The sequence below is a fragment of the Garra rufa genome, chromosome 17 (assembly GCF_049309525.1).
Source record: "Garra rufa chromosome 17, GarRuf1.0, whole genome shotgun sequence".
NCBI lineage: Eukaryota > Metazoa > Chordata > Actinopteri > Cypriniformes > Cyprinidae > Garra > Garra rufa.
Window position 1 is genome coordinate 9,843,838 of NC_133377.1, and position 25,631 is coordinate 9,869,468.

A 25,631-nucleotide genomic window follows, 5' to 3' on the forward strand; every position below is an offset into this window, starting at 1 on the left:
AAAAAAAAAACATGCAGTAAGAGCCATGGGTAAAAAAAAAACAATTTTTGAATTTGAAGATTAGGGTAAATTTCCAAAATCTCCATTCTGTTCAAAAGTTTTCACCCCTGGCTCCTAAGGCATGTTTTTCCTTCTAAAGCCAGATCTTAAAAATCATACAGTCATTGTTGGAAAGAGTTCAAATACACAGAAATGCTGGAAAAGCAAATAATTTGTGGGACCTAAAGGATTTTTCCTGAAGAACAGCGGGCAGTTAAACTGTTCAGGACAAACAAGGGATTCATGAACAACTATCACTATTTAAAAAACAAAAAACAAAACAAAAAAAAAAACAGGTGTGGATCATTTAGGTAACACAGTATTAAGAATCAAGTGTATGTAAACTTTTGAAAGGGGTCATTTTTATAAATTCAACTATTATTTTCTCTTGTGGACTATATGTAAACATCTTTTGTGTGAAATCTCTTATTAGGGTCAGTTTTAAATAAACAATAACATGCATTTTGGATGATCCCTCTTATTTTGGAAAAATAATTAACATTTTGCAGATTTTGAAAGAGGATGTAAACTTTTGACCGCATCTGTAATTCTGTAAAAAATGAGACAGTTTAAAGAAATATCTTTTTCTCAATGGTCACCAAAACTGTTTGGTTAACAACATTCATCAAAATATCTCCACAGAAGAAAGTCAAACAGATTTGGAACAACATGAAAGTGAGTAAATGACAGAATTTCCCTTCTTTGGTGAGCTAGCACCTTAAGTCTTGTGCTTATACTTTCAAAACAATGTGCGCTGTAACATTTATTGTGTTTTGCTGTACTTTACAGTAACTTTTATGCACCCGCTTGAACAAGAACTCAACAAATGCTGTTACTAGACTAACTTGTATCCTTTGAGCAGTGCTCCACATTAGTCTCAGACAAAAAGTAGTAACAAAACTCCACAGTTACAGCGAATAAAAGAGCATGAGGTGGTGGTGACTCTGCCAGCTCAGTCTCTGTGGGTAGGAGCCTTTGAGCAGGGGATCACATTTCCTGCTGCCGCTCATAGCACAACGACCTACAGTAACCCACAGGGAGCAGGGTTACTACAGGGCAAACCACTGTACTGCGAGAGAAGAAAAAAAAAAAAAAACTTTACAGGCTACTGTGCAAAGTGCTTCTTTTCTAATCGAGACACATGACTTCAGCTGATGTGAAGCTGAAAGTACACTCATAAAACCAGCGTTGTTAAATGAATATTTAATATGTAACATGCCTTAGATTTTTGCGGTTATATCTTAACACAGGCACAAGATACAACTCAAGTCAGGCACGGAATTCGCATTAGACACAGCGAACGCACGAGAAATGGCTTTACTTCCACTAATGTAACACATTCATACACCCACATGCTCAGTTGCCTTTCTTCCTGTCGCTATTCTGCTGAAATCTTTTTTACTGTATTACAGCGGACGTTTAAAAACATCTCTACTCACAGACGATGATGAAATGTTCCCAGTCAAAACTTCCTCAAAAAAATATCCATTTATTACTTTTGGTAATACACGTTTATGCACAATCAACGTACCTCGTCTGCTCCTGCAGAATTAGATGAGGCTCCACGAAGAACTTTACTCTGAGCCGTAGTCTGCAAGGCGTGAGATTGTCCATCTGCTGGGAGATTCTGTTCCTCAGGTTCAGCCACAGGTTTTCTCCCTTACTGCCAGAAAACTGCAGCCCAAAGTAATCCACCTCAATTATTCCCAACTTCCGACATACCTGTCACCAACAAAAACAGAGAGAGACATTGTTAAACATCAGAATTTCTTAAATAAAGTGCTAAAAAGAGCAGCCTAGCCTGTCCAACATCTCCTTTTGTGTGTGACTCAAGTAATTTCCTACTTTTTTTCATGAGACTTTGTCATTGTTTACTCACCTTTATTTGTGCATGAACAATTCCTTTAACTTTAAACCTTGCTAAATGCATTTATCTTATAATATAAGCACAATTAAGATAAAATGTTGTGGCTTACTTGAACAAATCAAGATCAAAAACAAACAGAGTTTGAAGTTTTCATTTTTTAGTTTATCAAGATTCTGAGGAGATAATTTCCACCTAGAGTCTTATGTAATAGAGGCGAGAAAAATCCCTTTAAAGGGCAAATCTGATGTCCAGTGAGGAAAAATGATGCCTTTAGTGCACTATGCTATAGTTTATACAGTTCATGAAAATATCCTGAGATGACATGCTTACACAAGCAAATTAATTCACTATTTTAAGCTTCGTTACATCATCACGAGAATGCAATGTTACATTCATCTCAAATTTTATTTGTGATCTCGGACCACAAAACCGGTCTTAAGCAGCATGGGTATATTTGTAGCAATGGCCAACAATACACTGCATTGGTCAAAATTATAGATTTTTTTTTTTAATGCCAAAAAATCACTAGGATATTAAGTAAAGAATCAACATCATGTTGCATGAAGAAATTTTGTAAATTTCCTACTGTAAATATATCAAAACTTAATTTTGATTAGTAATATACATTGCTAAGAACTTCATTTAAAGGCGATTTTCTCAATATTTAGATATTTTGCACCCAGAGATTCTAGATTTTTAAATAGTATCTCAGCCAAATGATAAGCAACCATTTATCAATAGAAAGCTTTTTTTAATTTAGCTTTAGCTCAATTTCAAAAACTGACCCTTCTGACTGGTTTTGTGGTTTAGGGTAACAATTGTTTTTTTCTAAACTGGTGCTAGACGAAAACGTTTTAGACCAAAAAGTTGTGTGCAAATCAGACAATACAACTTAAGAGCTGTCCTGTAAAAATGTATTATAAAATGTTACGTGTTTAAACACGTTTCACTTTGTCATTTGCGTTAAAGGGGGTGTAGTATCTCCATGCATGAGCCAAACATCTGCTGCTGAAGCGAATGAACTCTAGTAACCTCCTCCTCAAGCATGCCATCACACATGCACACACTATTGTTTGGAGTATCTAAACATCTTTTTCTCTGAAGATAATAACGTTAACGTCTAACTAACGTTACCTACAACGTTCTGTGTCTGTTAATTATCATGCAAAACATTTCGTTTGTTTTGGAACTATAAAATAATTTATATAGTGGAACATTCGATCATTTCTCTGAAGGACCTAACGCAAGAAATTATCGAATGTGACTTAAAAATGCTTTAAGAACATGCTGAAAATAATTAGGCGTGTTTACCTAAATAAACGCGTGAAATGTATGACATAAACAGACTGTTGTTGATATCAAGTTTCCATGTGCTTCGTATAAACTCATTCATTCCGCGCTCAGGCTACAGCTTCTATTTTTCAACATTTGAGCTTATATTGTACGAAAGCTGATGGTATAAAATGTTCAACGTTTGATCTCAAACATCACATCTATTTCACACTAAGACTTTCATTCATCATCTCACCTTATTCAGACAGTCCTCTCCGTTCGCCTTCGCGTCCACTTCAATCTCCATCACCACCGCGTCCGGTCGAGTTACATGGCAGAGCATTTTGGAGAGGTGTTTTGTCTTTGGTCTACCCGTCCTGTACGAAAAAATACTACAAACAGCTCTCACTGTTGTCTTCTCCAAGCACCCTACATCAGCCCTCGCTCACTTTCCTCAAGCCTTCTATTTCTCTGTGGTTGAGCGCTTCCTGCTCTATATAAACTAAGCGCTGATGAAACCACGCCCACCGCTGCCACAGCCAATCACAAGAGGCGCATCAAAGCCTACAGCGAACGCTCTGACAGCAACAGAAAACCTGCCATGTTCACTTTGTAGTAGTGAATACTGTAGACGTCACTAGCGTCCCCTACAGGTGCGTTATATTGATTATGAAGATATTCGAGTTCAAACCATATCACTAATCATATATTTTATCCCCCCAAATTAACCATAAATACATTTCTTCCTATATTTTTCATCTGATATTCCAATAATACATCAGTTAAGGTGCCATTTATCATGATGATCTATCTACAGTTGAGGTCAAAAGATTACATACACCTTGCAGAATCTGCAAAATGTTCATACAAAAAAGGGATCATACAAAATGCATGCTATTTTTAATTTAGTACTGACCTGAATAAGGTATTTCACACAAAATATGTTTACATATAGTCCACAAGAGAAAATAATAGTTGAATTTATAAAAATGTCCCTGTTTAAAAGTTTACACACGCTTGATTCTTAATACTGTGTTGTTACCTGAATGATCCACAGCTATTTTTTTGTTTAGTGATAGTTGTTCGAGTATCAAGAGTTAACTGCCTGCTATGCTTCAGAAAAATCCTTCAGGTCCCACAAATTCTTTGGCTTTTCAGCATTTTTGTGTATCTGAACCCTTTCCAACAATGACTGTATGATTTTGAGAGATCTTTTCACACTGGGGACAACTGAGGGACTCATATGCAACTATTACAGAAGGTTCAAACACTCATTAAGAGCCGTAGGGTGAAAACTTTTTGAATTTGTAGTTCAGGGTAAATTTGACCTATTTTGTCTTCTAGGGGAACATGTAAGTATCTTCTGTAACTTCTGATGGCTGGACCTAAGTGAAAAAGTATGATATTTAGGCAAAATAAGAAAAAAAATACACATCTTCATTCTGTTCAAAAGTTTACACCCCCGACTCTTAATGCAATGTTTTTCCTACTGGATTATCATTTGAACCCTCTGTAAAAGTTGTATATGAGTCCCTCAATTGTCCTCAGTGTAAAAAGACTGATCTCAAATGCACTAAAATGCTGAAAAACCAAAGAATCTGTGGGACCTGAAAGATTTTTCTGAAGAACAGTGGGCGGTTTAATTGTTCAGGACAAACAAGGAACTCATGAACAACTATTACTCAGCAACAACAGCAAAAAAAAAAAAAAAAACACAGCTGTGGATCATTCAGGTAACAACACAGTATTAAGAATCAAGTGTATGTAAACTTTTGAACGGGGTTATTTTTATAAATTCAACACATCCAAGAGATCGCAAAAGACCCCACAACAACATCTAAAGAACTGCAGGCCTCTCTTGCCTCAGTTAAGGTCAGTGTTCATGACACCATCAGAAGAAACTGAATAACATAAGAGACTGGGCAAAAAGTGCCTGCATGGCAGAGTTCCAAGATGAAAACCGCTGCTGAGCAAAAAGAACATAAAGGCTTGTCTCAGTTTTGCCAGAAGACATCTTGATGATCCCCAAGACTTTTGAGAAATACTCTGTGGACTGACGAGACAAAAGTTGAACTTTCTGGAAGGTGTGTGTCCCGTTGCATCTGGCGTAAAAGTAACACAGCATTTCAGAAAAAGAACATCATACCAACATCATACCAACAGTAAAATATCATGCATTTTGTCTGATCCCTCTTATTTTGGTAAAATAATTAAGACTTTGCAGATTCTGCAAGGTGTATGTAAACTTTTGACTTCAACGGCATATATCACTAAATAAATATTTTTTGAGACAAAATTAAACCTTGTAAGAAACCTATTTGATGCTTGATTGCTTGTCCTTCTGAGACACTATTTTATGATCACATTTACACTTGAGTACCTCCTAGCCAATATCTCTTAAGTAAGAATGCGGCCCAACGCCAGAGCCTGCGGTCTCATCCAAAGCCAGAGGACGAATGGAGAGAGTGCCAATGTGTTACTGACTTGAGATTACACTTCACATGTATTATGCATGTTTGCCTACAACTCTCCCTTGAGAAGCATGTTGACACTGTGAGTGAGACATCCACCAAAAAGCTTTTGATAATGAATATTTAAATTGCTGGAAGAAAACAGGAAAAATAGCTGTTGAGCCATTGATGCATTTTCTAGTCGTGTCAGACCAGCAGCAGTCCACAGGGACTAACTAGACTGTGCAGTCCTCAGACTGACCTTGCAGTTGTGCGAGACAGCCGTGGGACAGACACCCAGCGTTCCAACACCTGTCCCCAAACTCCACTCAGTGTTCCCTGAATATATTGCATCAGGAAAGCAGTGTGCTTGAGGCTGCTTGGAGAAAACAACAAGCGTGAAATGCCAAGACGGATCTTTTCTGCTCACCGTAGCCTGCCCACACATTGCCAGTTTGAATCTCTTTCTCCACAAGCGTTCACAGCCAGACATGACAACACTCTGACTAAGTTGACTGCACAAACAGTAGACAATGTCCATGTGAATATGTGGCTGATAGCGCAGGTGTGCTTAAAACTGTCTACAGGTGATGCAGTGAATAAAGAAGTACCATTCATATAAAACTGGAAAGTGGGGTATTGATGGTCCTGGCTCTAGAGATAGTTCACCCAAAAATAAAAATGCTGTCATTAATTACTCATCCTCATTTCGTTCCAAACCCAAGACCTTTGTTCATCTTTAGAACACAAATTATTTTTTATAAAACCAGCTCAAACCAGCTAAGACCAGCCAACCAGCCTAGGCTGGTTTTAGCTGTTTTTTTCAGCAGGGGTGGCAGGAGTGAATAAACATCAACACATAAATAAGAAATTCTGAGTTCTGATGAGCTTTTATGAATGCTGCATTCATCGGTCTGTGACATCATGTATATAGAGCTGAACTTTTCACTCTCTCAATGAGACTGGGCAGAAGCACATGAAGAGCGTTTCAGTGATCTCATAGAGAACTATGTAAAATTCTAGTCCAGAGTCAAAACATGCACATATGTGACCTGATCCAACAAAATGAGTCACAGTGACCCAAATTTCAGAAGTATCAATGGAACCATAAGCTTTAAAATGATATCCTATTCATTGATATCTATCTATTGATATCTTTCAAAATCCATTGCATTTAAATGGATAAACTATTTATTTTACAGCTTAATTTGACCAAAGACATTTGTATATACAGTGGTGTGAAAAAGTGTTGCCCCCCCCCTTGCTGATTTTTTATTTTTTTGCATGTTTGTCACACTTTAATGTTTCAGATCATCAAACAAATTTAAATATTAATCAAAGATTACACAAGTAAACACAACATGCAGTTTTTAAATGAAGGATTTTTTATGGAGGGAGAAAGAAAATCCAAACCCACTGTTACGGTTTGGTGCTGGAACGACGAGACGAGACACGAATTACAAATAAACAGAGTCTTTAATATAATCCAAGGAGCAGACTGATCAGGAACACGAAGTACATCCACACACGTAAGCGTAAACATAAAGCAAAGACCGACTGTAAACTCAACTCAAAGACAGACTTATGAAGGGTGACTAATTACAAAGACAGGTGATACAGATAACAAGGACTAAACCAAAGCAGACAGATTAACGGGGGGAGACAATGGGAGAAACCAAATACATGACATGACTATGACACCCACATCACCCTGTGTGAAAAAGTGTGTTAAAATATAACTGTGGTTTATCACACCTGAGTTCAGTTTCTGTAGCCACACCAAGTGCTGATTACTGCCACACCTGTTCGCAATCAAGAAATCACTTAAATAGGACCTGCCTGACAAAGTGAAGTAGACCAAAAGATCCTCAAAAGCTACACATCATGTTGAGATCCAAAGAAATTCAGGAACAAATGAGAAACAAAGTAATTGAGATCTATCAGTCTGGAAAAGGTTATAAAGCCATTTCTAAAGCTTTGAGATTCAGCAAACCACAGTGAGAGCCATTATCCACAAATGGTGAAAACATGGAACAGTGGTGAACCTTCCCAGGAGTGGCCCAAATTACCCCAAGAGTGCAGCAACGACTCATCCAAGAGGTCACAAAAGACCCCACAACAACATCTAAAGAACTGCAGGCCTCTCTTGCCTCAGTTAAGGTCAGTGTTCATGACACCATCAGAAGAAACTGAATAACATAAGAGACTGGGCAAAAAGTGCCTGCATGGCAGAGTTCCAAGATGAAAACCGCTGCTGAGCAAAAAGAACAAAGGCTTGTCTCAGTTTTGCCAGAAGACATCTTGATGATCCCCAAGACTTTTGGGAAAATACTCTGCGGACTGACGAGACAAAAGTTGAACTTTCTGGAAGGTGTGTGTCCCGTTGCATCTGGCGTAAAAGTAACACAGCATTTCAGAAAAAGAACATCATACCAACAGTAAAATATGGTGGTGGTAGTGTGATGATCTGGGACTGTTTTGCTGCTTCTGGACCTGGAAGACTTGCTGTGATAAATAGAACCATGAATTCTGCTGTCTACCAAAAAAAATCCTGAAGGACAATGTCCGGCCATCTGTTCGTGACCTCAAGCTGAAGCAAACTTGGGTTCTGCAGCAGGACAATGATCCAAAACACACCAGCAAATCCACCTCTGAATGGCTGAAGAAAATCAAAATGAAGACTTTGGAGTGGCCTAATCAAAGTCCTGAACTGAATGCTGTGGCATGACCTTAAAAAGGCAGTTCATGCTCGAAAACCCTCCAATGTGGCTGAATTACAACAATTCTGCCAAGATGAGTGGGCCAAAATTCCTGCACAGCGCTGTAACAGACTCATTGCAAGTTGTCGCAAACTTTCGCAAGTTATAGTCGCTGTTTTAAATTACAGCGCATTCGAAACTGCAAATAGCCCAAAACTGAAATCCCCGACAGCCCCTCTGCAACTGGAGCGGTTAGCCAAACTTAGGCCCGGTTCTACTGGGGTACTAGACGGTGCTATTTAAAGGAACTGTATGTAAGAAATTTATTTCAGTTAATCAAAAAATGGCCCTGACATGTCTCTAGACATTACCCACTGCGCAATGTGACGTCGTAGTGACGTCTTTTCCATGTCATTTTTGGACGTCCAGTTTCCGTCCATTGATGGGGTTGTTTTGTAACGCCAGGCGACGTCTTTTTTCGACGTCTACCGCACGTATAATGTTGACGCTGGTGGGACCTACATGTAAGGGCTATTCCAAAAGTGGTCCAAACGTGATTTTTTTTATATAAAATATATAAATTTATATACACATACACAGTATATGTAAGCCCTCACACCCACATCCTACCGCACCCGCTCCGTGCAGGTCTCGAACCCTGGTCTCCGGCACCTGAGGCGGACACGCTCACAAGGAGGCTAGTGCGTCTCTTGATATCAGGGAGTGACGTTTACCTACACAGCACTTACTAGATGGCCTCCGTTATATATAACATAAAAAATAAACTTGATTATAGGCTACTTTAAATAAAATAAAAACTGTTAAAGGAAAACAGGAAAATGTAAAAAAAAAAAAAAAACATATGGACTACCAAATGAATAAATAGTCATACAGATAATAAATCTTGTTTGTTTATAAATAATCTGTATTCATATGTATAATCATGTTGATAGGTTCTATTTTGTAAAACACATTTACTGCAACTGCCATAGATGTCCAAATGACATCCAAAAAAACCCAGATCAAATGTTGAACGTCAAAATGATGTCCAAGTTGGGTCATGGTCATGGATTGGTCGGACCGACGGACCCAATATAGACATAATCTGCACGTCTATCCGACGTCCAATGTGTATATCACAACTGCCATAGACGTCCAAATCACGTCCAAAAAAATAAGCCAGATTAGGTCAAATGTTGAACGTCAAAATGACGTCCAAGTTGGGTCATGGTTGGACGTCCAAATAGTGGACCTAGTTTGGACGTCGAATAGATGTCCAAAATGGGTCATGGACCGACGGACCCAATATAAACATGATCTGCACGTCTATCCGACGTCCAATGTTTAGTGGGTAAGAAATCATGTTAATTTCAAATACTTATATCACTGACAACAGTGGTCTGGCCAGGATATTGTCATTTAAAAGTAAAAGTTGCAGCCCTCAACTGATGTTATTGTTGTCATTTTGTGTTTTGGTCTGAAGCTCCACCCTCTAGCTATCTACCAATCACGAAGTCAGTAGAGTTTCGTCATCCGGGTTGCCAGCTCTGCTCTAGTTACAGCTGCAGCTATGAACGTGTCGGATAAAACATGTATAACGTTACAAAACCTAAAAGACCTCGTTATGAATCCGAAATACGTCGTGACAAAGTCCGAAATAAAACAAGGATTTGTATAGGAGATGCCTTTGAAAGATGGAGACGGCTGAAAACGGAGAAGAATTTGAAGACAGACGCCAATGTTGCTAATTTTCTCCTGGACAGGTAAGATTCATCTATGTTTGGCTAACTTTGCTTCCGTACACAGTGGATTTTCCACGGTCGGCCGTGCTAAATGCATTCATAAAAAGCTTTATATCGCACCACTAGCAGGGTATGAAAACAATCTATGTTCCGACTGAAATGTGGTATTACACAGTGTCTACACCGGACGCGACAGTTGTCACACCGCAACAGCTAAAGTCTGTCTACACTGGACGTGACAAAGCGACCCTTGCAAATTATTTAAACTTTGTGTGAGCACATCATAAATAGAACGTGGCAGCAGATTACTGTCGGGGATTTGCCGTGTCGCACTCGCGTCCGGTGTAGACACGGTGTTACAGTACGTCTTTACGAAATATTTGGCTAATCGCCATTAGTAAGGTTTTGCTATACATAATTACTTCGCAAAACATCTCTCGTGAAGCATAAACATAATTAACGGAAGAAAAAAAATACTGTGTAGGACTCCTCACTTGCCATTGGAAGCTCCTTGTAGCAGCCTACTCCTGCAGCTTAGCTGGCAACCTCAAGTCAGGGCGGAGGGGGAGTGGATACACCGTTCTACAGTATTTTGAAAGTGATTGCAGTACCAGTTTTGGCCACAATCCTACATACGGTTCCTTTTACCCTCAAACGAAAGCAAAGCAATTGAAGATCTGGCAAACAATCCAATGTGTTTTTGCAGCGTTAAGCAGTGTTGATTTTGAACAATTATTGGAAACAGTCAGAATTCACTCACCACTGAAAGCGCCGGATTGGTTTTTATTAAGTGCCGTTTTGCATGCTCGTGAATCATCATAAGTGTAGACTCGATGTTAATAAAAGATTAATTGTGTAGTTTAGAAAGCTTTATTGATTATAACGGAACTTTGTGACATCTCTATTCTCTAAATTACATTTGCATATTTATGCTGGGTTCATTCTTGAAAGAGCGGTGACTGACACAGTGATATCAAAACAAATTGACGGGACACAAATATTTTCCCCCTTAGTTCAGTTTTGTATGTAATGGCAAAGTGATTATATTTAGTTTCGTTTTTTATTTAGTTAATTTAGAAAAATGGAGCATTTTTTTTTTGCTCATTAAACAATCTGTTCTGGACATAGCCTGTAAAAAAAGATGGACGACGCATCTCTGCTTCATTCCATATAGGAAAGTGAAGCCAATTCATCTTAATATGGCCGCTGCCATCTTGGGGGAAATTACATCGTTTGGAGCCAGAGTCTGCGCAGTAGTGTCGTGAGGTGGAGCCGCGGTATCAAAATTCCGCCCAAACTCCCGCAGACCCAAACGCACAATCACAATCATGACACCACACCCCGTTTTTATAGCATCAAATAACTACCTAAAAGCGAACTTATTAGAACAACGAACACCTGAACATGAATCAGCATTATAAGAACTACCTCACATGATGGAAACCATCTTTGGAAAAAAAATATTTGAAGTGTAATTCGATTTTTTAGTTTGGCTCAGGTTCCAATAGATTACATGGAGAGGGCAGGGTTTATGACCTATACTGCAGCTAGCCACCAAGGGGCGATCGAAATGTTTTGGCTTCACATTTCAGGACTCGTACGGCACACTTGGTTCTGGAACAATCTACCTAACACTGTTTGGGAATCAGACACACTCTGTCAGTTTAAATCTAGATTAACCCCTTACACTCTGCGGCTATTTGGGGGATTTCCGCCTGCATTTGGCCTACCTAAATTCAAATGGTTCCCCTATACACATACAATGGAGGAAATAAAAAAAATGGTTTCATTGTATAGAAAACCATTTAATCTACATAATATCAGTGTAATTCTTTATAAATAACATTATATAGGTTTCAAAAACTACAATAAAAACTAAAAAATCATAGGCGCTTTTTGATTTTTTTTTCAAAAGTTTTTTTTTTAAAGTCTGTAACTCAGGATTTAGGTGTCTCAGTTCTTTGCAAATTGTTTTGTTTGATTCCACTAGGTCTCAGGATATACCAGAAAAAAGATTTTTTCATATAACAGTTTCTAATTGAAAGTTATTGAATTATAACCGAAGGGAGTCGCATTGCCCCTTTTCCCCTTTTTTCCCCCTTTTTTTCCCCCTAAAAGTGTCCTTCTGTTTCTTTGCAAAAACAGGTTTTATAAAGCATATTACCCCTTAGAATACTATTCTACTATGTACCATTGCACTTTTCATGATAATTGACTGAATTATGTTTCATTTTTATGTTTGCCTGTGTATTTACTGAAACTTCTACTGTACTTTACTGTAAATATTCAATATACACTCAATACATAGCTTAGCAGATTGTTTTGGTGTCCTTTACGTTTCAAAGTAATTATAAGAATAAAACAAACCTGAATAGAAGCACTGTTATACTTATAGACGCGCTTATGAGCCGCGGATCCTCTGCTCTCCATGGAAACGGCCCGTTATTTATTCATTTAGCGTCTATTTTGGATAATGGAGACCGCTATATTCCTCTGAGACGCATATCTCTGGTGTAAGAGTCCAAAAACTACATATCCCACAATGCCCCGCACCGTCGAAGCATCTTTTGTGACCCGGAACCTCTCCATGCGTCGTCTTCTTCTTCGCGTCTAGAGAGGAGATGTGTCATCGTTCACACCTCTGTTCAGCACTACAGGCGGCCGGAGAGTGTAATCTGATCTACTGACACGCTCTGAATGCAGCCGCAGACACACACACACCTGCTTGAGCGGTTCAGAGCGCGTTTGGACAGCCGCGCCCGTTATTCCTTGAGCGCATCTGGCAAAACAACGGATTTCTCAGCAATGGGACAACGCAGAAACGTGAAAATGGTCTTGTTTGAAAGAAGAGATCCTAATCTAAAAGATAAAATACAGTTTGTGGCTATTTGCGGCTAACTGAAGCAGTAGAATATGGAGGAAAGTTATAGAATATGTCAGTTTACTCTTGAGGTAATATTCTGACATCGCGATTCAATTGAAGATTATTCGATCTGTGTTTGTCACACAATAAAATGATTTATATGGTCAGATTCTTGAGAATGAGAGCTTTCTTGTGATATATGACTTGTCTGTTTTGTGAAAAATATAAGAAAAACACATTCTTTGTAATAATTCTTCACAATCGTTAGGCGGAAATTTGTGTGTGGAACAACATAAATTCTAAGCATAATTTTACTACTTTATGAATATTAAAACTAAAAGTTATGGTATTCCCCGTAAAGAGGAGACTCTAAGCTTTCAAATGAGACCATATATGGGCTGATACTATATGAGGAAGGTCATGTAAATGAAGCAGCAACATTTTGAAACACTTTTTGAAACACGCAGAGTTTAAGAGGTTAAAGACACATCTCTTTAACCTGGCTTACAGATAAAAACATTAAAGGAACACTCCACTTTTTTTGGAAATAGGCTCATTCTCCAACTCCCCCCGAGTTAATAAGTAGATTTTTACCGTTTTGAAATTAGCCGTTCTCCTGTTCTGGTGATATCACTTTTAGCATAGCTTAGCATAGATCATTAAATCCTATTAGACCAATAGCATCGCGTTCAAAAATGACCAACGAGTTTCCATATTTGTTGTATTTAAAACTTGACTCTTCTGTAGTTCTATCATGTACTAAGATCGGTGGAAATGCAAAGCTGCGAGTTTCTAGGCTGATAAGATTAGGAACTACACTTCCATTCCGGCGTAATAGTCAAGGAATTTGCTGCCGTAATATGGCCGAAGCAGGCGGAGTATTATCAGAAATGAGTTCCCAGCTAGTTTAGCATTTGCACATGTGCTGCGTGATATTACTGCTCCTGCTTCGGCCTTATTACGGCAGCAAACTTCCTTGACTATTACGCCGGAATGGGAGTGTAGTTCCTAATCTTATCAGCCTAGAAAATTGAAGCTTTGCATTTCCACCGGTCTTAGTACACGATATAACTACAGAAGAGTCAAGTTTTAAATAGGACAAATATCGAAACTCGTTGGTCATTTTTTGAACATGATGCTATTGGTCTAATAGGATTCAATGATCTATGCTAAAAGTGATATCACCAGAACAGGAGAACGGCTGAATGGATTTCAAAACGGTAAAACTCAACTTATTAACTCGGGGGGAGTTGGAGAATGAGCCTATTTCCAAAAAAAGTGGAGTGTTCCTTTAACACATTCCTATAATTAAAATCCATTAAAGGATTGTTAGGCTGCATTAATTAGGTAAACCGGAACCAAAAACACCTCCCATAATACCTGATGTACCCGTTGCATCGTAAAAAGAATGACATCTACGCTAATATTAGTCTGTTTCATTCTTATTCCGAGGTCACTGTAGCCACCAGACCCAGCCTGTATCCGGATCAGATGGTCACTGCAGTCCCCCGGATCCAGTCCGTACCCAGCTTAGATCATGGATCACCACCTGGAGATGTCTTCTGTAGAACTGAATGTCAACCAGACGAGCTCCAGAGACGGATCATCACTAAAGACCTCGCCAACCTAGACGGCCATTGGCGCTACACCACAGGAACCTGATGAGTTCTCTACAATTGGACATTGTTACAAACTGCTGGTTTCGTCTGGCCAGAGGAGAACTGGTCCCCCGACTGAGCCTGGTTTCTCACAAGTTTTTTTTTTCTCCATTTCTGTCACCTGTGGAGTTTTGGTTCCTTGCCGCTGTCGCCTCTGGCTTGCTTAGTTGGGGACACTTTCCAGCGATATCGTATACTATTTGAACTGAACTGACGATGATATCACTGAATTCATTGATGAACTGCCTTTAACTGAAAATTGATTGTTTACAATAATGCGTTACTTACACACTATGGTGCTGTTTAAATACTGTGCAGTTGCTTTGACACAGTCTGTATTGTTAAAAGCACTATATAAATAAAGGTGACTTGACTTGACATTAAATATATATATATATATATATATATATATATATATATATATATATATATATATTTTTTTTTTTTTTTTAACAAACAGTCTGTTTGATCAGTTTGCCTTCTCAAATCATCACGACTTGCTTAAAATAAAATCTATAGATATAAAACAGTTCAAGAATAAAACAATGTTAGTTTAAACGTTAAAGGTAAATGTGCGCTACTAGGCGCATTCCCATACACACTGCTTCACAACTAGACATGACCCTGTTAACTTCCCAACATCAGTCACAGGCTGTTCAACGTTTTCATCATCGTCGTGATCCTCTTCCACAGGGGTGACAAATTCATGCTCCGTTTCTGCATCCAAAGTACCTTTGATGTCACTGTCGCTTTCATCGGAGGATGACACATCTTCAGATCCAAAAAAAAATCACTGACTAGCCTTAGCCACTCTTGCTACCGAAACGGGTTTTCCCATTGACAAATGATCAGCATTTATTTCTGTTACACCAGGCCAGCAGAGGGAGCCTTGCCCCTCACTGACTGTTGCTGCTCCCTCTGCTGCTTCGCTGGTTACTTCCTGTTTGTCAGCCATTTAAGCAAGCCCATGCCATACACACACCGCAAAGTATTGTTTTGCTCTTGCGGACGCTACCAATCGTTTTCCTTGTTTCATTTCCCTGTTTTTTAGTCATAGTCATAGTTTTGCCTTGTTTCATTGTCTTGTTTATTTTGCCACTCTGGACTGCTCACCTGGATTTTGACTCACGCCTGTTTTACTGGATTACTCTTTTGTCTCGCCCTGGACATTCCTGTTTGCTGGTATTGAACCCTGCCTGTTTGACCACGATCTATCAAATAAAGCTTGCATTTGGATCTACCTCTTACCGCCTCTGTAACAATTTCACTGTTTGTGTACATTTCTAAGCTTTTTGACTGGTTTATACAGAGATAGTGACATTTTAGGGGGGTTACCCGAAATATAAGGAAATGCTCAGAAGTGAGGACAGGAGTTGAAAAAAAGCAATGTTCATTTCCAGTGAATTTTGTAAAAATTTTAAGTCACCTTTAATAGTCTTATAAATACCTTTATGCAATTATCTGGACTACAAAACTTTGGGAGATAATTTTTGAATGTCTGTTCTTTGAAATTAGCTAAAAAAAGAAAAATTGATTTTATTATTGTTTTTCCACATTATCAGCCTGTATCTCAAAATAGAATGTTGCGACTTCCGACTAATTTTGCCAGATTGGGTCACATAATAAACAGAAATAATTTTATGTTTGAAAAGATCACAGACAATACAACAAATCAGCAACTTGTTAAATTTGACATACTATGCATATTAAATCAAAAGCTTACCTTGGCACTGTGTTCCATCATACTTAAATCAATGTTGGACCACAGGGGATTTGACAGTATATTCTGTTTTATAGCAGATTAGATTTAAAGTGCTCTAATTGGCAAATGATCAAATGTGCTCAGGAAGTCCCAGAATGTCCAATCATCAATGATTATGCTTGCACAATGTGATTAACCCAAGCAGCACACATTGCTGGATCAACATGCTGTGTTCAATCAGTTTAATTCTCTTTGATTTCAGGTTAGGTTTGGCATTGTATACATGCTAACTTTGGAATCTGTAAAATGTTTTAATGCTTTTAGGCTGCATTTATTGTAACAAAAATAAATTAAAAACAGTAACATTCTAAAATATTATCACAATTTTCAGATCCTTTAGAAATAATTTAATATTAAGCGTAAAACAGCATTTCAATCATCACAACGTTTTAAAAACTTTTTGCATTTAAAGATCAGGGTAATTTTTTTTTTTTTTTTTGTCATCTGGCAAACATGTAAGTATCTTCTGTGGCTTCTAAAGTGCAGTATTAAATTAAAAAAAAAATTATATTTAGGCAAAATAAGGAAAATGTACACATCTTCATTCTGTTCAAAAGTTTTCACCCCTGGCTCTTAATGCATTGTGTTTCCTTCTAAAGCATCAGTGAGTGTTTGAACCTTCTGTAATAGTTGCATATGAGTCCCTCAGTTGTCCTCAGTGTGGAAAGATGAATATCAAAATCACACTGTTATTGTTAGAAAGGGTTCAAATACACAAATATGCTAAAAAGCCAAAGATTTTGTGGGACTTGAATGATTTTTCTGAAGAACAGCAGGCAGTTTAACTGTTCAGGACAAACAAGGGACTCTTGAAAAACTATCACTAAACCAAAATAAAACAAACAAACAAACAAACAAACAAACAAACCAACAAACAGCTGTGGATCATTCAAGTAACAACACAGTTTTAAGAATCAAGTGCATGTAAACTTTTGAACAGGGTTTTTTTTATAAATTCATCTATTAATTTCTCTAGTGGACTATTTACGTAAATGTATTTCAAGTGAAATATCTTATTCAGGTCAGTACTAAATAAAATATAACATGCATTTTGTATTATCCCTCTTATTCTGGTAAAATAATTATCATTTTGCAGATTCTGCAAGGTGTATGCAAATCTTTGCTGTATGTACGCAATCTTTCGGTTTCGACTAAGATATTTATTTGAAATAGAATTTATAACAGTATAGAGAACTGTTAAACATAACAGTATAAAAGTCCTTACTTTCACTTTTGATCCCTTTAATGGGTTTTTGCTCTAAAAGGAGCATCAGTTTCTTAAAGTATTTTTTTTTTTTAACCCTCCTGTTATCCTTGGGGTCAATTTCAATGTTTAACGTATGTACATATATAATTGACTTTTTTTTTTTTGCTTCAGATTGAATGACTTTTCCTAATTTAATGGGGAAAACTTGGTAAACATAAAACTAACATGATATTATTTTTTCAATGCCCTGTACACATTTTTGTTACATCGGTGTTCTTTGGGGTCAATTTGACCCCAGGTTCTTTTAGCTGTATAAAATATAATATAATAAATATTAATATAATATAAAAAAATTTACACACATTTGTTTTGGGTGATATTGAGGTCACTATAACATGCTATGATTTTATAATATGCACTATAATTTTATATGTTAAGTATAATAAAAATAAAAAATAAAACTAACATAACCATACCTGTAGTATTGCGAGAACCACTGTCAGTTGAATTGCTCTCTCAATTGAAAATGGCCTCTACGCAAAGGTTTTCTGTCAGTGAGATTTTGTCACAGGTGTTTGACAGTGAAAGTTGGGGGGTGTTTCAGAGTGTTGTTAAGTAGTCAACAAAGACATCAATTACCTGACACTAACCTTTTAGCAAAAAAATATCATATTCTAGAGGTTTTAAATTTGGGGTCAAATTGACCCCAGTGGATAAAAGGTGTTAGCGGATTTTAGGGTAACAGGAGGGTTAAATCTTACTTACCTCAAACTTTTGAACAGTATTGTTTCAGAATTGCCAAGGGGTTTGATGCTGAAGATTTTTGAAGAACCAAGTCGACAAATCAACACCAAGAAGAAAGTTACAGAAGCTTCTTGTGATGAGAACCCTGCAGGTAATAATCCCAGAGAAGATGAACCAAATATCTGAGCAAGAACATATCTGAGGAAAGGCTCCGTAACATTGAGTTTGTCACTGTGAGTCTCTGATGTATCTTCTTTGAGGTGGGGTGTGACAGTAAGTGATTTCGGTAAAAGCCTGGAGGGCCGTGTGAGATATTGCGACTCAATGTGCTCAGACAGAGGTGCAATCTGACTATAATCACTCAGAGTTATTTTGACAGGCATGGGGCTCATCCTGACACAACATCATATTTATCTGAAAGAAACACACTTCCTATATGTGGAGTGGCTTTGCTTTTACAAATGAGGCTACCGGTAAACCCTACATTAGCGTGAATCTCTGAGGAATTCTGACGGCTTGTTTATTCCCCCTCTAGCTCCACATTTCCAGCTGATGAAAAACACAGAGCTCTTTGTGAATTTAGTGACAAAAAATAAAGGGTGAGGAGAAGAGGAAAGTGGGGTAACCTGTGCCACTTTTTGTCAAGGGAGAAGGAAATTAAGGTAAAACTTCACTTCCAGAAGAAATTTTAAAAGATTATTTACTCACCCCCTTGTCATCCAAGATGTTCATGTCTTTCTTTCTTCAGTCAATAAGAAATTATGTTTTTTGAGGAAAACATTTCAGGAATTTTGTCCATATAGTGGACTTCAATGGCGCTCGTGAGTTTGAAATTCCAAAATGCAGGTTCAAAGGGCTCTAAACAATCCCAGCTGAGGAAGAAAGGTCTTATCTCGCAAAACAATCAGTCATTTTCTAAACAAATTTGCAATTTAAATACTTTTTCTTAAACCTCAAATGCTCATCTTGTCTAGCTCTGTGTGTATTCAGGTTCAGGGTATGTTTAAAAAGTCCCATCTCATTTTTTTCTCCAACTTCAAAATCAATAAAGTAAACATGCAAATAAGATCAAACACCCTTTACAAAAAAGGTAAAACACTGATGTAAGATGATTTTGAAGTTGGAGGAGAAAATGAGATTGGAGTTTTTCGATGTAGCCTAACTGTCTTGACTCAGAATACACATTAATGCAGAGCAAGACAAGACGAGTGTTTGAGGTTAAAAAGTATATAAATTGTCATTTTTTTTTTAAAGAAAATGACAGATCATTTCACTAGATAAGACCCTTCTTCCTTGGCTGGGGAAGGAATCATTTAGAGCCCTTTGAAGCTGCATTTAAACTGCATTTTGGAAGTTCAAACTTGCGGGCAACATAGAAGTCCACTATATGGAGAGAAATCCTGAAATGTTTTCCTCAAAAACATAATTTTTTATCAACTGAAGAAAGAAAGACATGAACATCTTAGATGTCAAGGGGGTGAGTAAATTATCTGTAAATGTTTGTTCTGGAAGTGAATTCTCCTTTAAACCCAAAAGTATACTATACAAGATTTTTGTAACGTGCAGGTTGCACATGCGCATTGACCTGGTTTTGAACTAATCAGTTGTTCCACAAGGTGGCAGCACTGGTCTGGCATGCTGTCTATTTTGCAATAGAAAATTAAACTAAAGAGACGGAACAAAAACAAAATAGTGGAGTAGCCCATTATTTACTCACCCTCCAGGCATCCTAGGTGTAAATTACTTCCTTTATTCAGACAAATGGAATGGAAATCAGAGTTATGTTAAAAATTATCCTGGCACTTCCAAGCTTTAGAACTGCATGGGCGGGTGTTTCTCTTCATCTGTCCAAAACAAATCCAATAAAGTGCATCCATCCATAATAAAAAGTGCCTCACATGGCTCCAGGGGGGGAATAAAGGTCTCCAGTAGCGAATCAATGCATTTTTGTAAGAAAAATATCCATATTTAAAACGTAATCACTTTAATCTAGCTTGCGTCAACTGATGGCAAACAGAAGCAGCTCCGGGTGGAACACGTATTACGCTGGTGTTACCGCTCAGAAGTGACAAATACAAATGCACCATGGAGAGAGATAAACACACTGGTCACGAATTAGATGTACAAAACGAGGATTTGTAAAGAAAAATGTCGGAGGATTTCGATATCAACCAACAGGGTATTTGTTTTCCTTTGCTAAAGTCAAGAAATTTTGCTTCCCAGGTCCCTGATAGCACACATACATCTTGGAGACATTTATTTGACGAAATATGGATATTTTTCTTACGAAAATGCATTGATTCGTTACAGGAGGCCTTTATTCACACCATAGAGCCGTGTGAGGCACTTTTTTTTATTGTGGATGGATGCACTTTATTGGACTTGTTTTGGACTGATGAAGAGAAACACCTGTTCATGTCATTCTAAAGCTTTGAAGTGCCAGGATAATTATTAATATAACTCTGATTGGATTCGTCTGAAAGAAGGAAGTCATACACACCTAGGATGCCTGGAGGATGAGTATATAATGGGAAATTTTTCATTTTTGGGTGAACTATCCCTTTAATGCTCAACTCTTGAATATTTTGCTTATCCCCCAACTCTTCATTTGACCATTGTGTTATAATAATCAATTGTGTTTGACATTATGTTTACTTTTATTGTTTTATCATGATACTATGATGATAAAGACTTCACAAGTTTAAATCTGACCATATATGACATTTAATGACCTCATTTTATATGACATCACTGCCTCAAACAATGAAAATACCAGAAGGTGTGAGGTATCTAATTTCTAGAAGATACAGGTCATAGTTATGCCATAAGAACGCAGTCATCCCTACAGGACACACACAACACTATCCTTCTACAGAGATCACTTTCTGCTGTCTCAACCTTTTCACCGAGCATCGTTCTCCAGACAGTTCTTAAAATATGGACCTGACTGCAAGTGGACAAACATCCAGACAGGACAGGAATGATGAAAAGACAGCAAAAAGGTCAGACGAATCTAAATTGGAGCTAGTAAACAGCACACAGCCTGAGAAGTTTGTCTTGCAAACAATCAGGAAGGACACACACAGCCAGACTTCGATATCAGATAGTCAGCACTTACGAGCAAATATGGCATCCTGTTTGCCTCTGTGCCGCTCTTGGTGTGTCTGTTTACCTGAACGCAATGAGGACACTCCAGTCTCGATGGACTCCTGCTCAGCCACCAACTTTGTGTCTGTTGTTGGCAGCCATGTGAACTCTGAATCCCCCAGTGATCCCCCATCTACTTCTATAGATACAGGATTGATGGACAGCTCTCGTGCTGAGCCGCACACCCCGGGACAGGAAATGGCTCTTATGTCGCCTCTCTTCTGCAGTAATGTGGCCAGTGGAGGAGAGCAAACTAAGATGGATTTGGCCCTGTGGGAGATCAACATTGTGCTACGAGTGGAACTCTGGGATACGGGAAGTCAGCGCGGGGCCAGACGCTACATGGCAAAGTGGCAGCTGTCAGATGGAAATATCCTGCTGGCAGAGGACTTCTGGCTGCCTGGAATGACTGATTGAGAGGATAAACAAACACGGCCATATTGGAATTTTACATTTATACTGTGTGTGTTCTGTATTATTATTGCTCATGCTGATTTGAACAAACCCTCAACTCTAAACATTAAAGTGCAATTTATAACTGTTTGTGATACAGACATGAGTGATACCTCAAATCACGCTACTTGTAGAGTGCTGACACTTTTCTAAATAATCGAAATAGCAATTTTCTCCCAGCTGTCTATACAGTGTTTTCACGCTGCGTCAATCGGCGTACACCAAATTGGTGTATTCGCATATTTTGCTGATTATTACGGCTGAAAATGGTCAATTATTGTCATGTTTTGGGCTGTATTAATCGGTCAGACTGGGAAAAACATTTGGAGTACTATAGACTGCCAAAACTTATAACAAATCAAGGAGATGAGTGCAAAAAACTATCTGAGGAAAAAAAGGCGTTTGTGGTTGGCCAAACTGAACTTGGACAACATTCGTGTTTGTTCTTATCATTTCCAGTCAGCAAGGCGAAATATTAAACTAATATCTTAATGAATACTGCTTGTACGTATCTTTACTACCTACTTTTACTTTAGTTTCTCAAAATATTGCACCCTTTCTTGCTTACTAAGTTCTTCTCTACATGATTTAGCAGCTTCAACATGTTTTTTCAGGGGTTTAGGCAGCATAAATTAGCAGAACAACATATTAAGTAGTACATTAACCATGCAATCAGGGCCTAAAACTAACTTTTTGCCACACCTGCCAATGGCTGTTGATGTGATAAAATTTACTGGCCAATTTTTTTTTTTTACAAGCCATGAAACTCATTGTGCAAAAACAGGAAGTTATTACTACTACAATGACTAAACATATTTAAAATGTTTTTTTTTTTTTTTGTTGTCGTACTACTGGTGTCTCTAATAAATGCATTTCCCCTCAGTTTTACCTAGTAATTATAGTCATTAAACATTACAGTATATATTAAAGCCATTGTTTTTACCATTTAATTGGCTCTGAAATATATAACAGCTTTTAATTGAAGTGATTTTAAAACAATCTTCACATAAACTATAAATTATTTATACATAAACTATACAGATATACATCTTTATTCAAGCTACAAAAGTTAATCAGCGACTAGAGCAGTCGAGTGATTTCTCTTTTCAATTCCATAGATGACAGACTTCAGCAGGTTTCAATTTAAAATCACCACTGTCTCTTTAAAACTGATTTTCTCCCAACTCCTTATGGTCATTTAAGACTTTATAAGTCATTTAAAGGGATAGTTCACCAAAAAATGACCCCCAGGGCATCCAAGACGTAAGTGACTTTGTTTCTTCAGTAGAACACAAACAAATTTTTTTGACTCAAACTGTTGCAGACTGTTAGTCGTATAATGTCAGTGAATGGGCACCAAACCTTTGAAAGTAACAAAATACATGCACAGACAAATCCAAATTAAACCCTGCGGCTCGTGACGATACACTGATGTCCTAAGACACGAAACGATCGTAACTGAACAGTAATTATATAATTTTTGATACACAGCAATGTCCAACTGTCCTGAGCGCGTGCTCAGCATCTGGCACATTACCTGTGTACGCGCTCTGGCGTAGTATACGCAAACGCCGGAAGGGGAAAAATGAACACCCTCCACAATTTTACCAAGTTTATGGGTGTGTTGATATCCAGCCGAAGAGCAAGCAACCATAACTTCAAGCGATCAGGCTCAGAAGGCTCAGGCTCATTTATCGTGAATTCATCCACTTCTTAAAAGACATGAAAGTAAGTGGCTGGTAAACAGGACGAATAAAGTGAACCTGATATGTAGGTTACATATTTCACGTGTTCGACATGAAAATAAAAATCTAATTATGTTTTAAAGGTTAAGCCAATTATTAGGCTACTGCTGTTTCAATATACATCTGTGTTTCTTCTTCTAATTATTATTATTAGTGGTTTATAGTGATTATGTGTCATTTAAATGTCTAAAACATTAAACCAGCCTATATTGATTAGAACTCTGTTCTTTTAGAAGGTAGGCCATAAAAAGTTGTCGAGTCACAGGGTTCAAGTCCAAGTCAAGTCTTGAGTCATTGCTGTCAAGTCGAGTCGCAAGTCTTCTTTGATTATGTCAAGTCAAGTCAAGTCACAAGTCATCAAATTTGGGACTTGAGTCTGAGTAAGAACCTATAAAGCAGGCACAAAAAACATATCCAGAACACACTAGCAATTGCATAGCAAAAATCACTTTTGTTTTTTACAACAAATCCATGGAGCAGTGAAGTAAAGAGGACAAAGCCAAGCTAAAGAGCACACACATAAAAGCTGATATTCATACAGCACAGCTTAATATTTCTGGCAGAACAAACAGGTTTTTATTCCTCTGGAGAGGATTATTATCAACCGCAATCATGGCTATTAGGAAAATTCAGCTCCAGTGTGTTTTATAGGCTGCTCTTGGAGTGTAACGAGAGCTTATGAATCACCAGCCCTGAATCTGCCAGCAGGATCAAATCACTTAGAATATGGATCAAAGGAGGAACGCTGGAGGGAGAAGGGAAAGGGAAGAGCTGACAAAGCAACCGTACAGTATGAAATTATTTCTGATCAACTCTGAGTTTCCAAGTTTGAATGATTTGGTTTGGAGAGAACTTAATAAGAAATGTTCATATTGACATGTTTGAATCTTTTGATTGAAGACTTTGGTGTGTTGGCAAATCTGAACACAGTTTGTGAAATCTCTTTTGAAACTCTAGAAGTGCACATCTGAGATTACTTTTTCCTCAAAAGTCTGTGGAGTTTGCTTTCCATTTAGTCTCATTGCTGCCTAGGAGAGCATAACCAAATATTCAGGATTAGGGGGACTAAATGTAATAGTTTGAGAATCATTCATTAAAAAAACCCATATTGGATGGCCACTATTATATGTATTAGGTGGACATGACCTGGAGAAACAATTAAGGTTATATTACTGAATGTTATATTTGATTATCATTACTGTATATTATTGTGCATTTTTAATTGAAATTGAAAATAGGCCTACACCACATTCAAGTTTGTATGAGCAAGAGAAGTGTTTTAAAAGAAATATATACTTTTATTAAAAAAGGATGCAATAAATTGATCGAAACTGACAATTAAGATATTTATAATGTTACAAAAGTTGTATATTTTAAAAGTGCCATAGAATGCATATATACAATATTTTAAATTGTTCTCTGATATCTACATAGAAGGTATACGGCTTAGGTAAGGGCAAAAATTCTCCAGAAACGGTTTTGCAAGTTAATTTACAAGCCTAGGTTTTTTCCCTAGAATGAAATGGTCTGTTATTACCTTATTTGGAAGGTTCATGAATATTAATGATGAGCTTTGCTCTGATTGGCTGTTACACAGAGCGGCTCATTTCAATAGCTTACATAGCATAAAGAAACACATGGAGGAAAATAGATATTTAATTACGGAGCTCAAGCCGCTATTAATATCCGGGACATTGAAACTGCCTTTTTGAATGCGCAATAACTTTTTACTTTCACTTTTGAGATTTGCTTCGCATGTGCTTTGTGTAACGTTATACTACAGCCGCAGTACTTAGCACATTTGACAAGTTTAGATGCTGTCAGTGGTGCTCAGGATCTGCAAATCCTTCGTCCGCGCAGTCATCTCTCCTTACTCTGTTTATGTGGTAAGTGAAATCTTATGTACTGAAATGTAACAGGCTAGCGCTATCAAGGAGCTAACCATGTTCCTTTAGTGGCTCGCCTTAATTTATTAGAACGCAT

The 25,631-nt window shown here is 37.7% G+C and overlaps 1 protein-coding gene across 1 annotated transcript in view; it reads right to left on the reverse strand.

Moving 5' to 3' along the window:
• Window positions 1–3,632, reverse strand: part of mylipa (myosin regulatory light chain interacting protein a) — a 31,801-nt gene extending 28,169 nt beyond the window's left edge. Inside the window, exons 1-2 of the mRNA XM_073821992.1 lie at window positions 3,435–3,632; window positions 1,571–1,761 (exon numbers count right to left, since the gene is read on the reverse strand). Coding sequence (XP_073678093.1) covers window positions 1,571–1,761; window positions 3,435–3,521 — 278 coding nt within the window. The 5' untranslated portion in view covers window positions 3,522–3,632. The remainder of the gene's footprint in view (window positions 1–1,570; window positions 1,762–3,434) is intronic.
• Window positions 3,633–25,631: the final 21,999 nt, after the last annotated feature.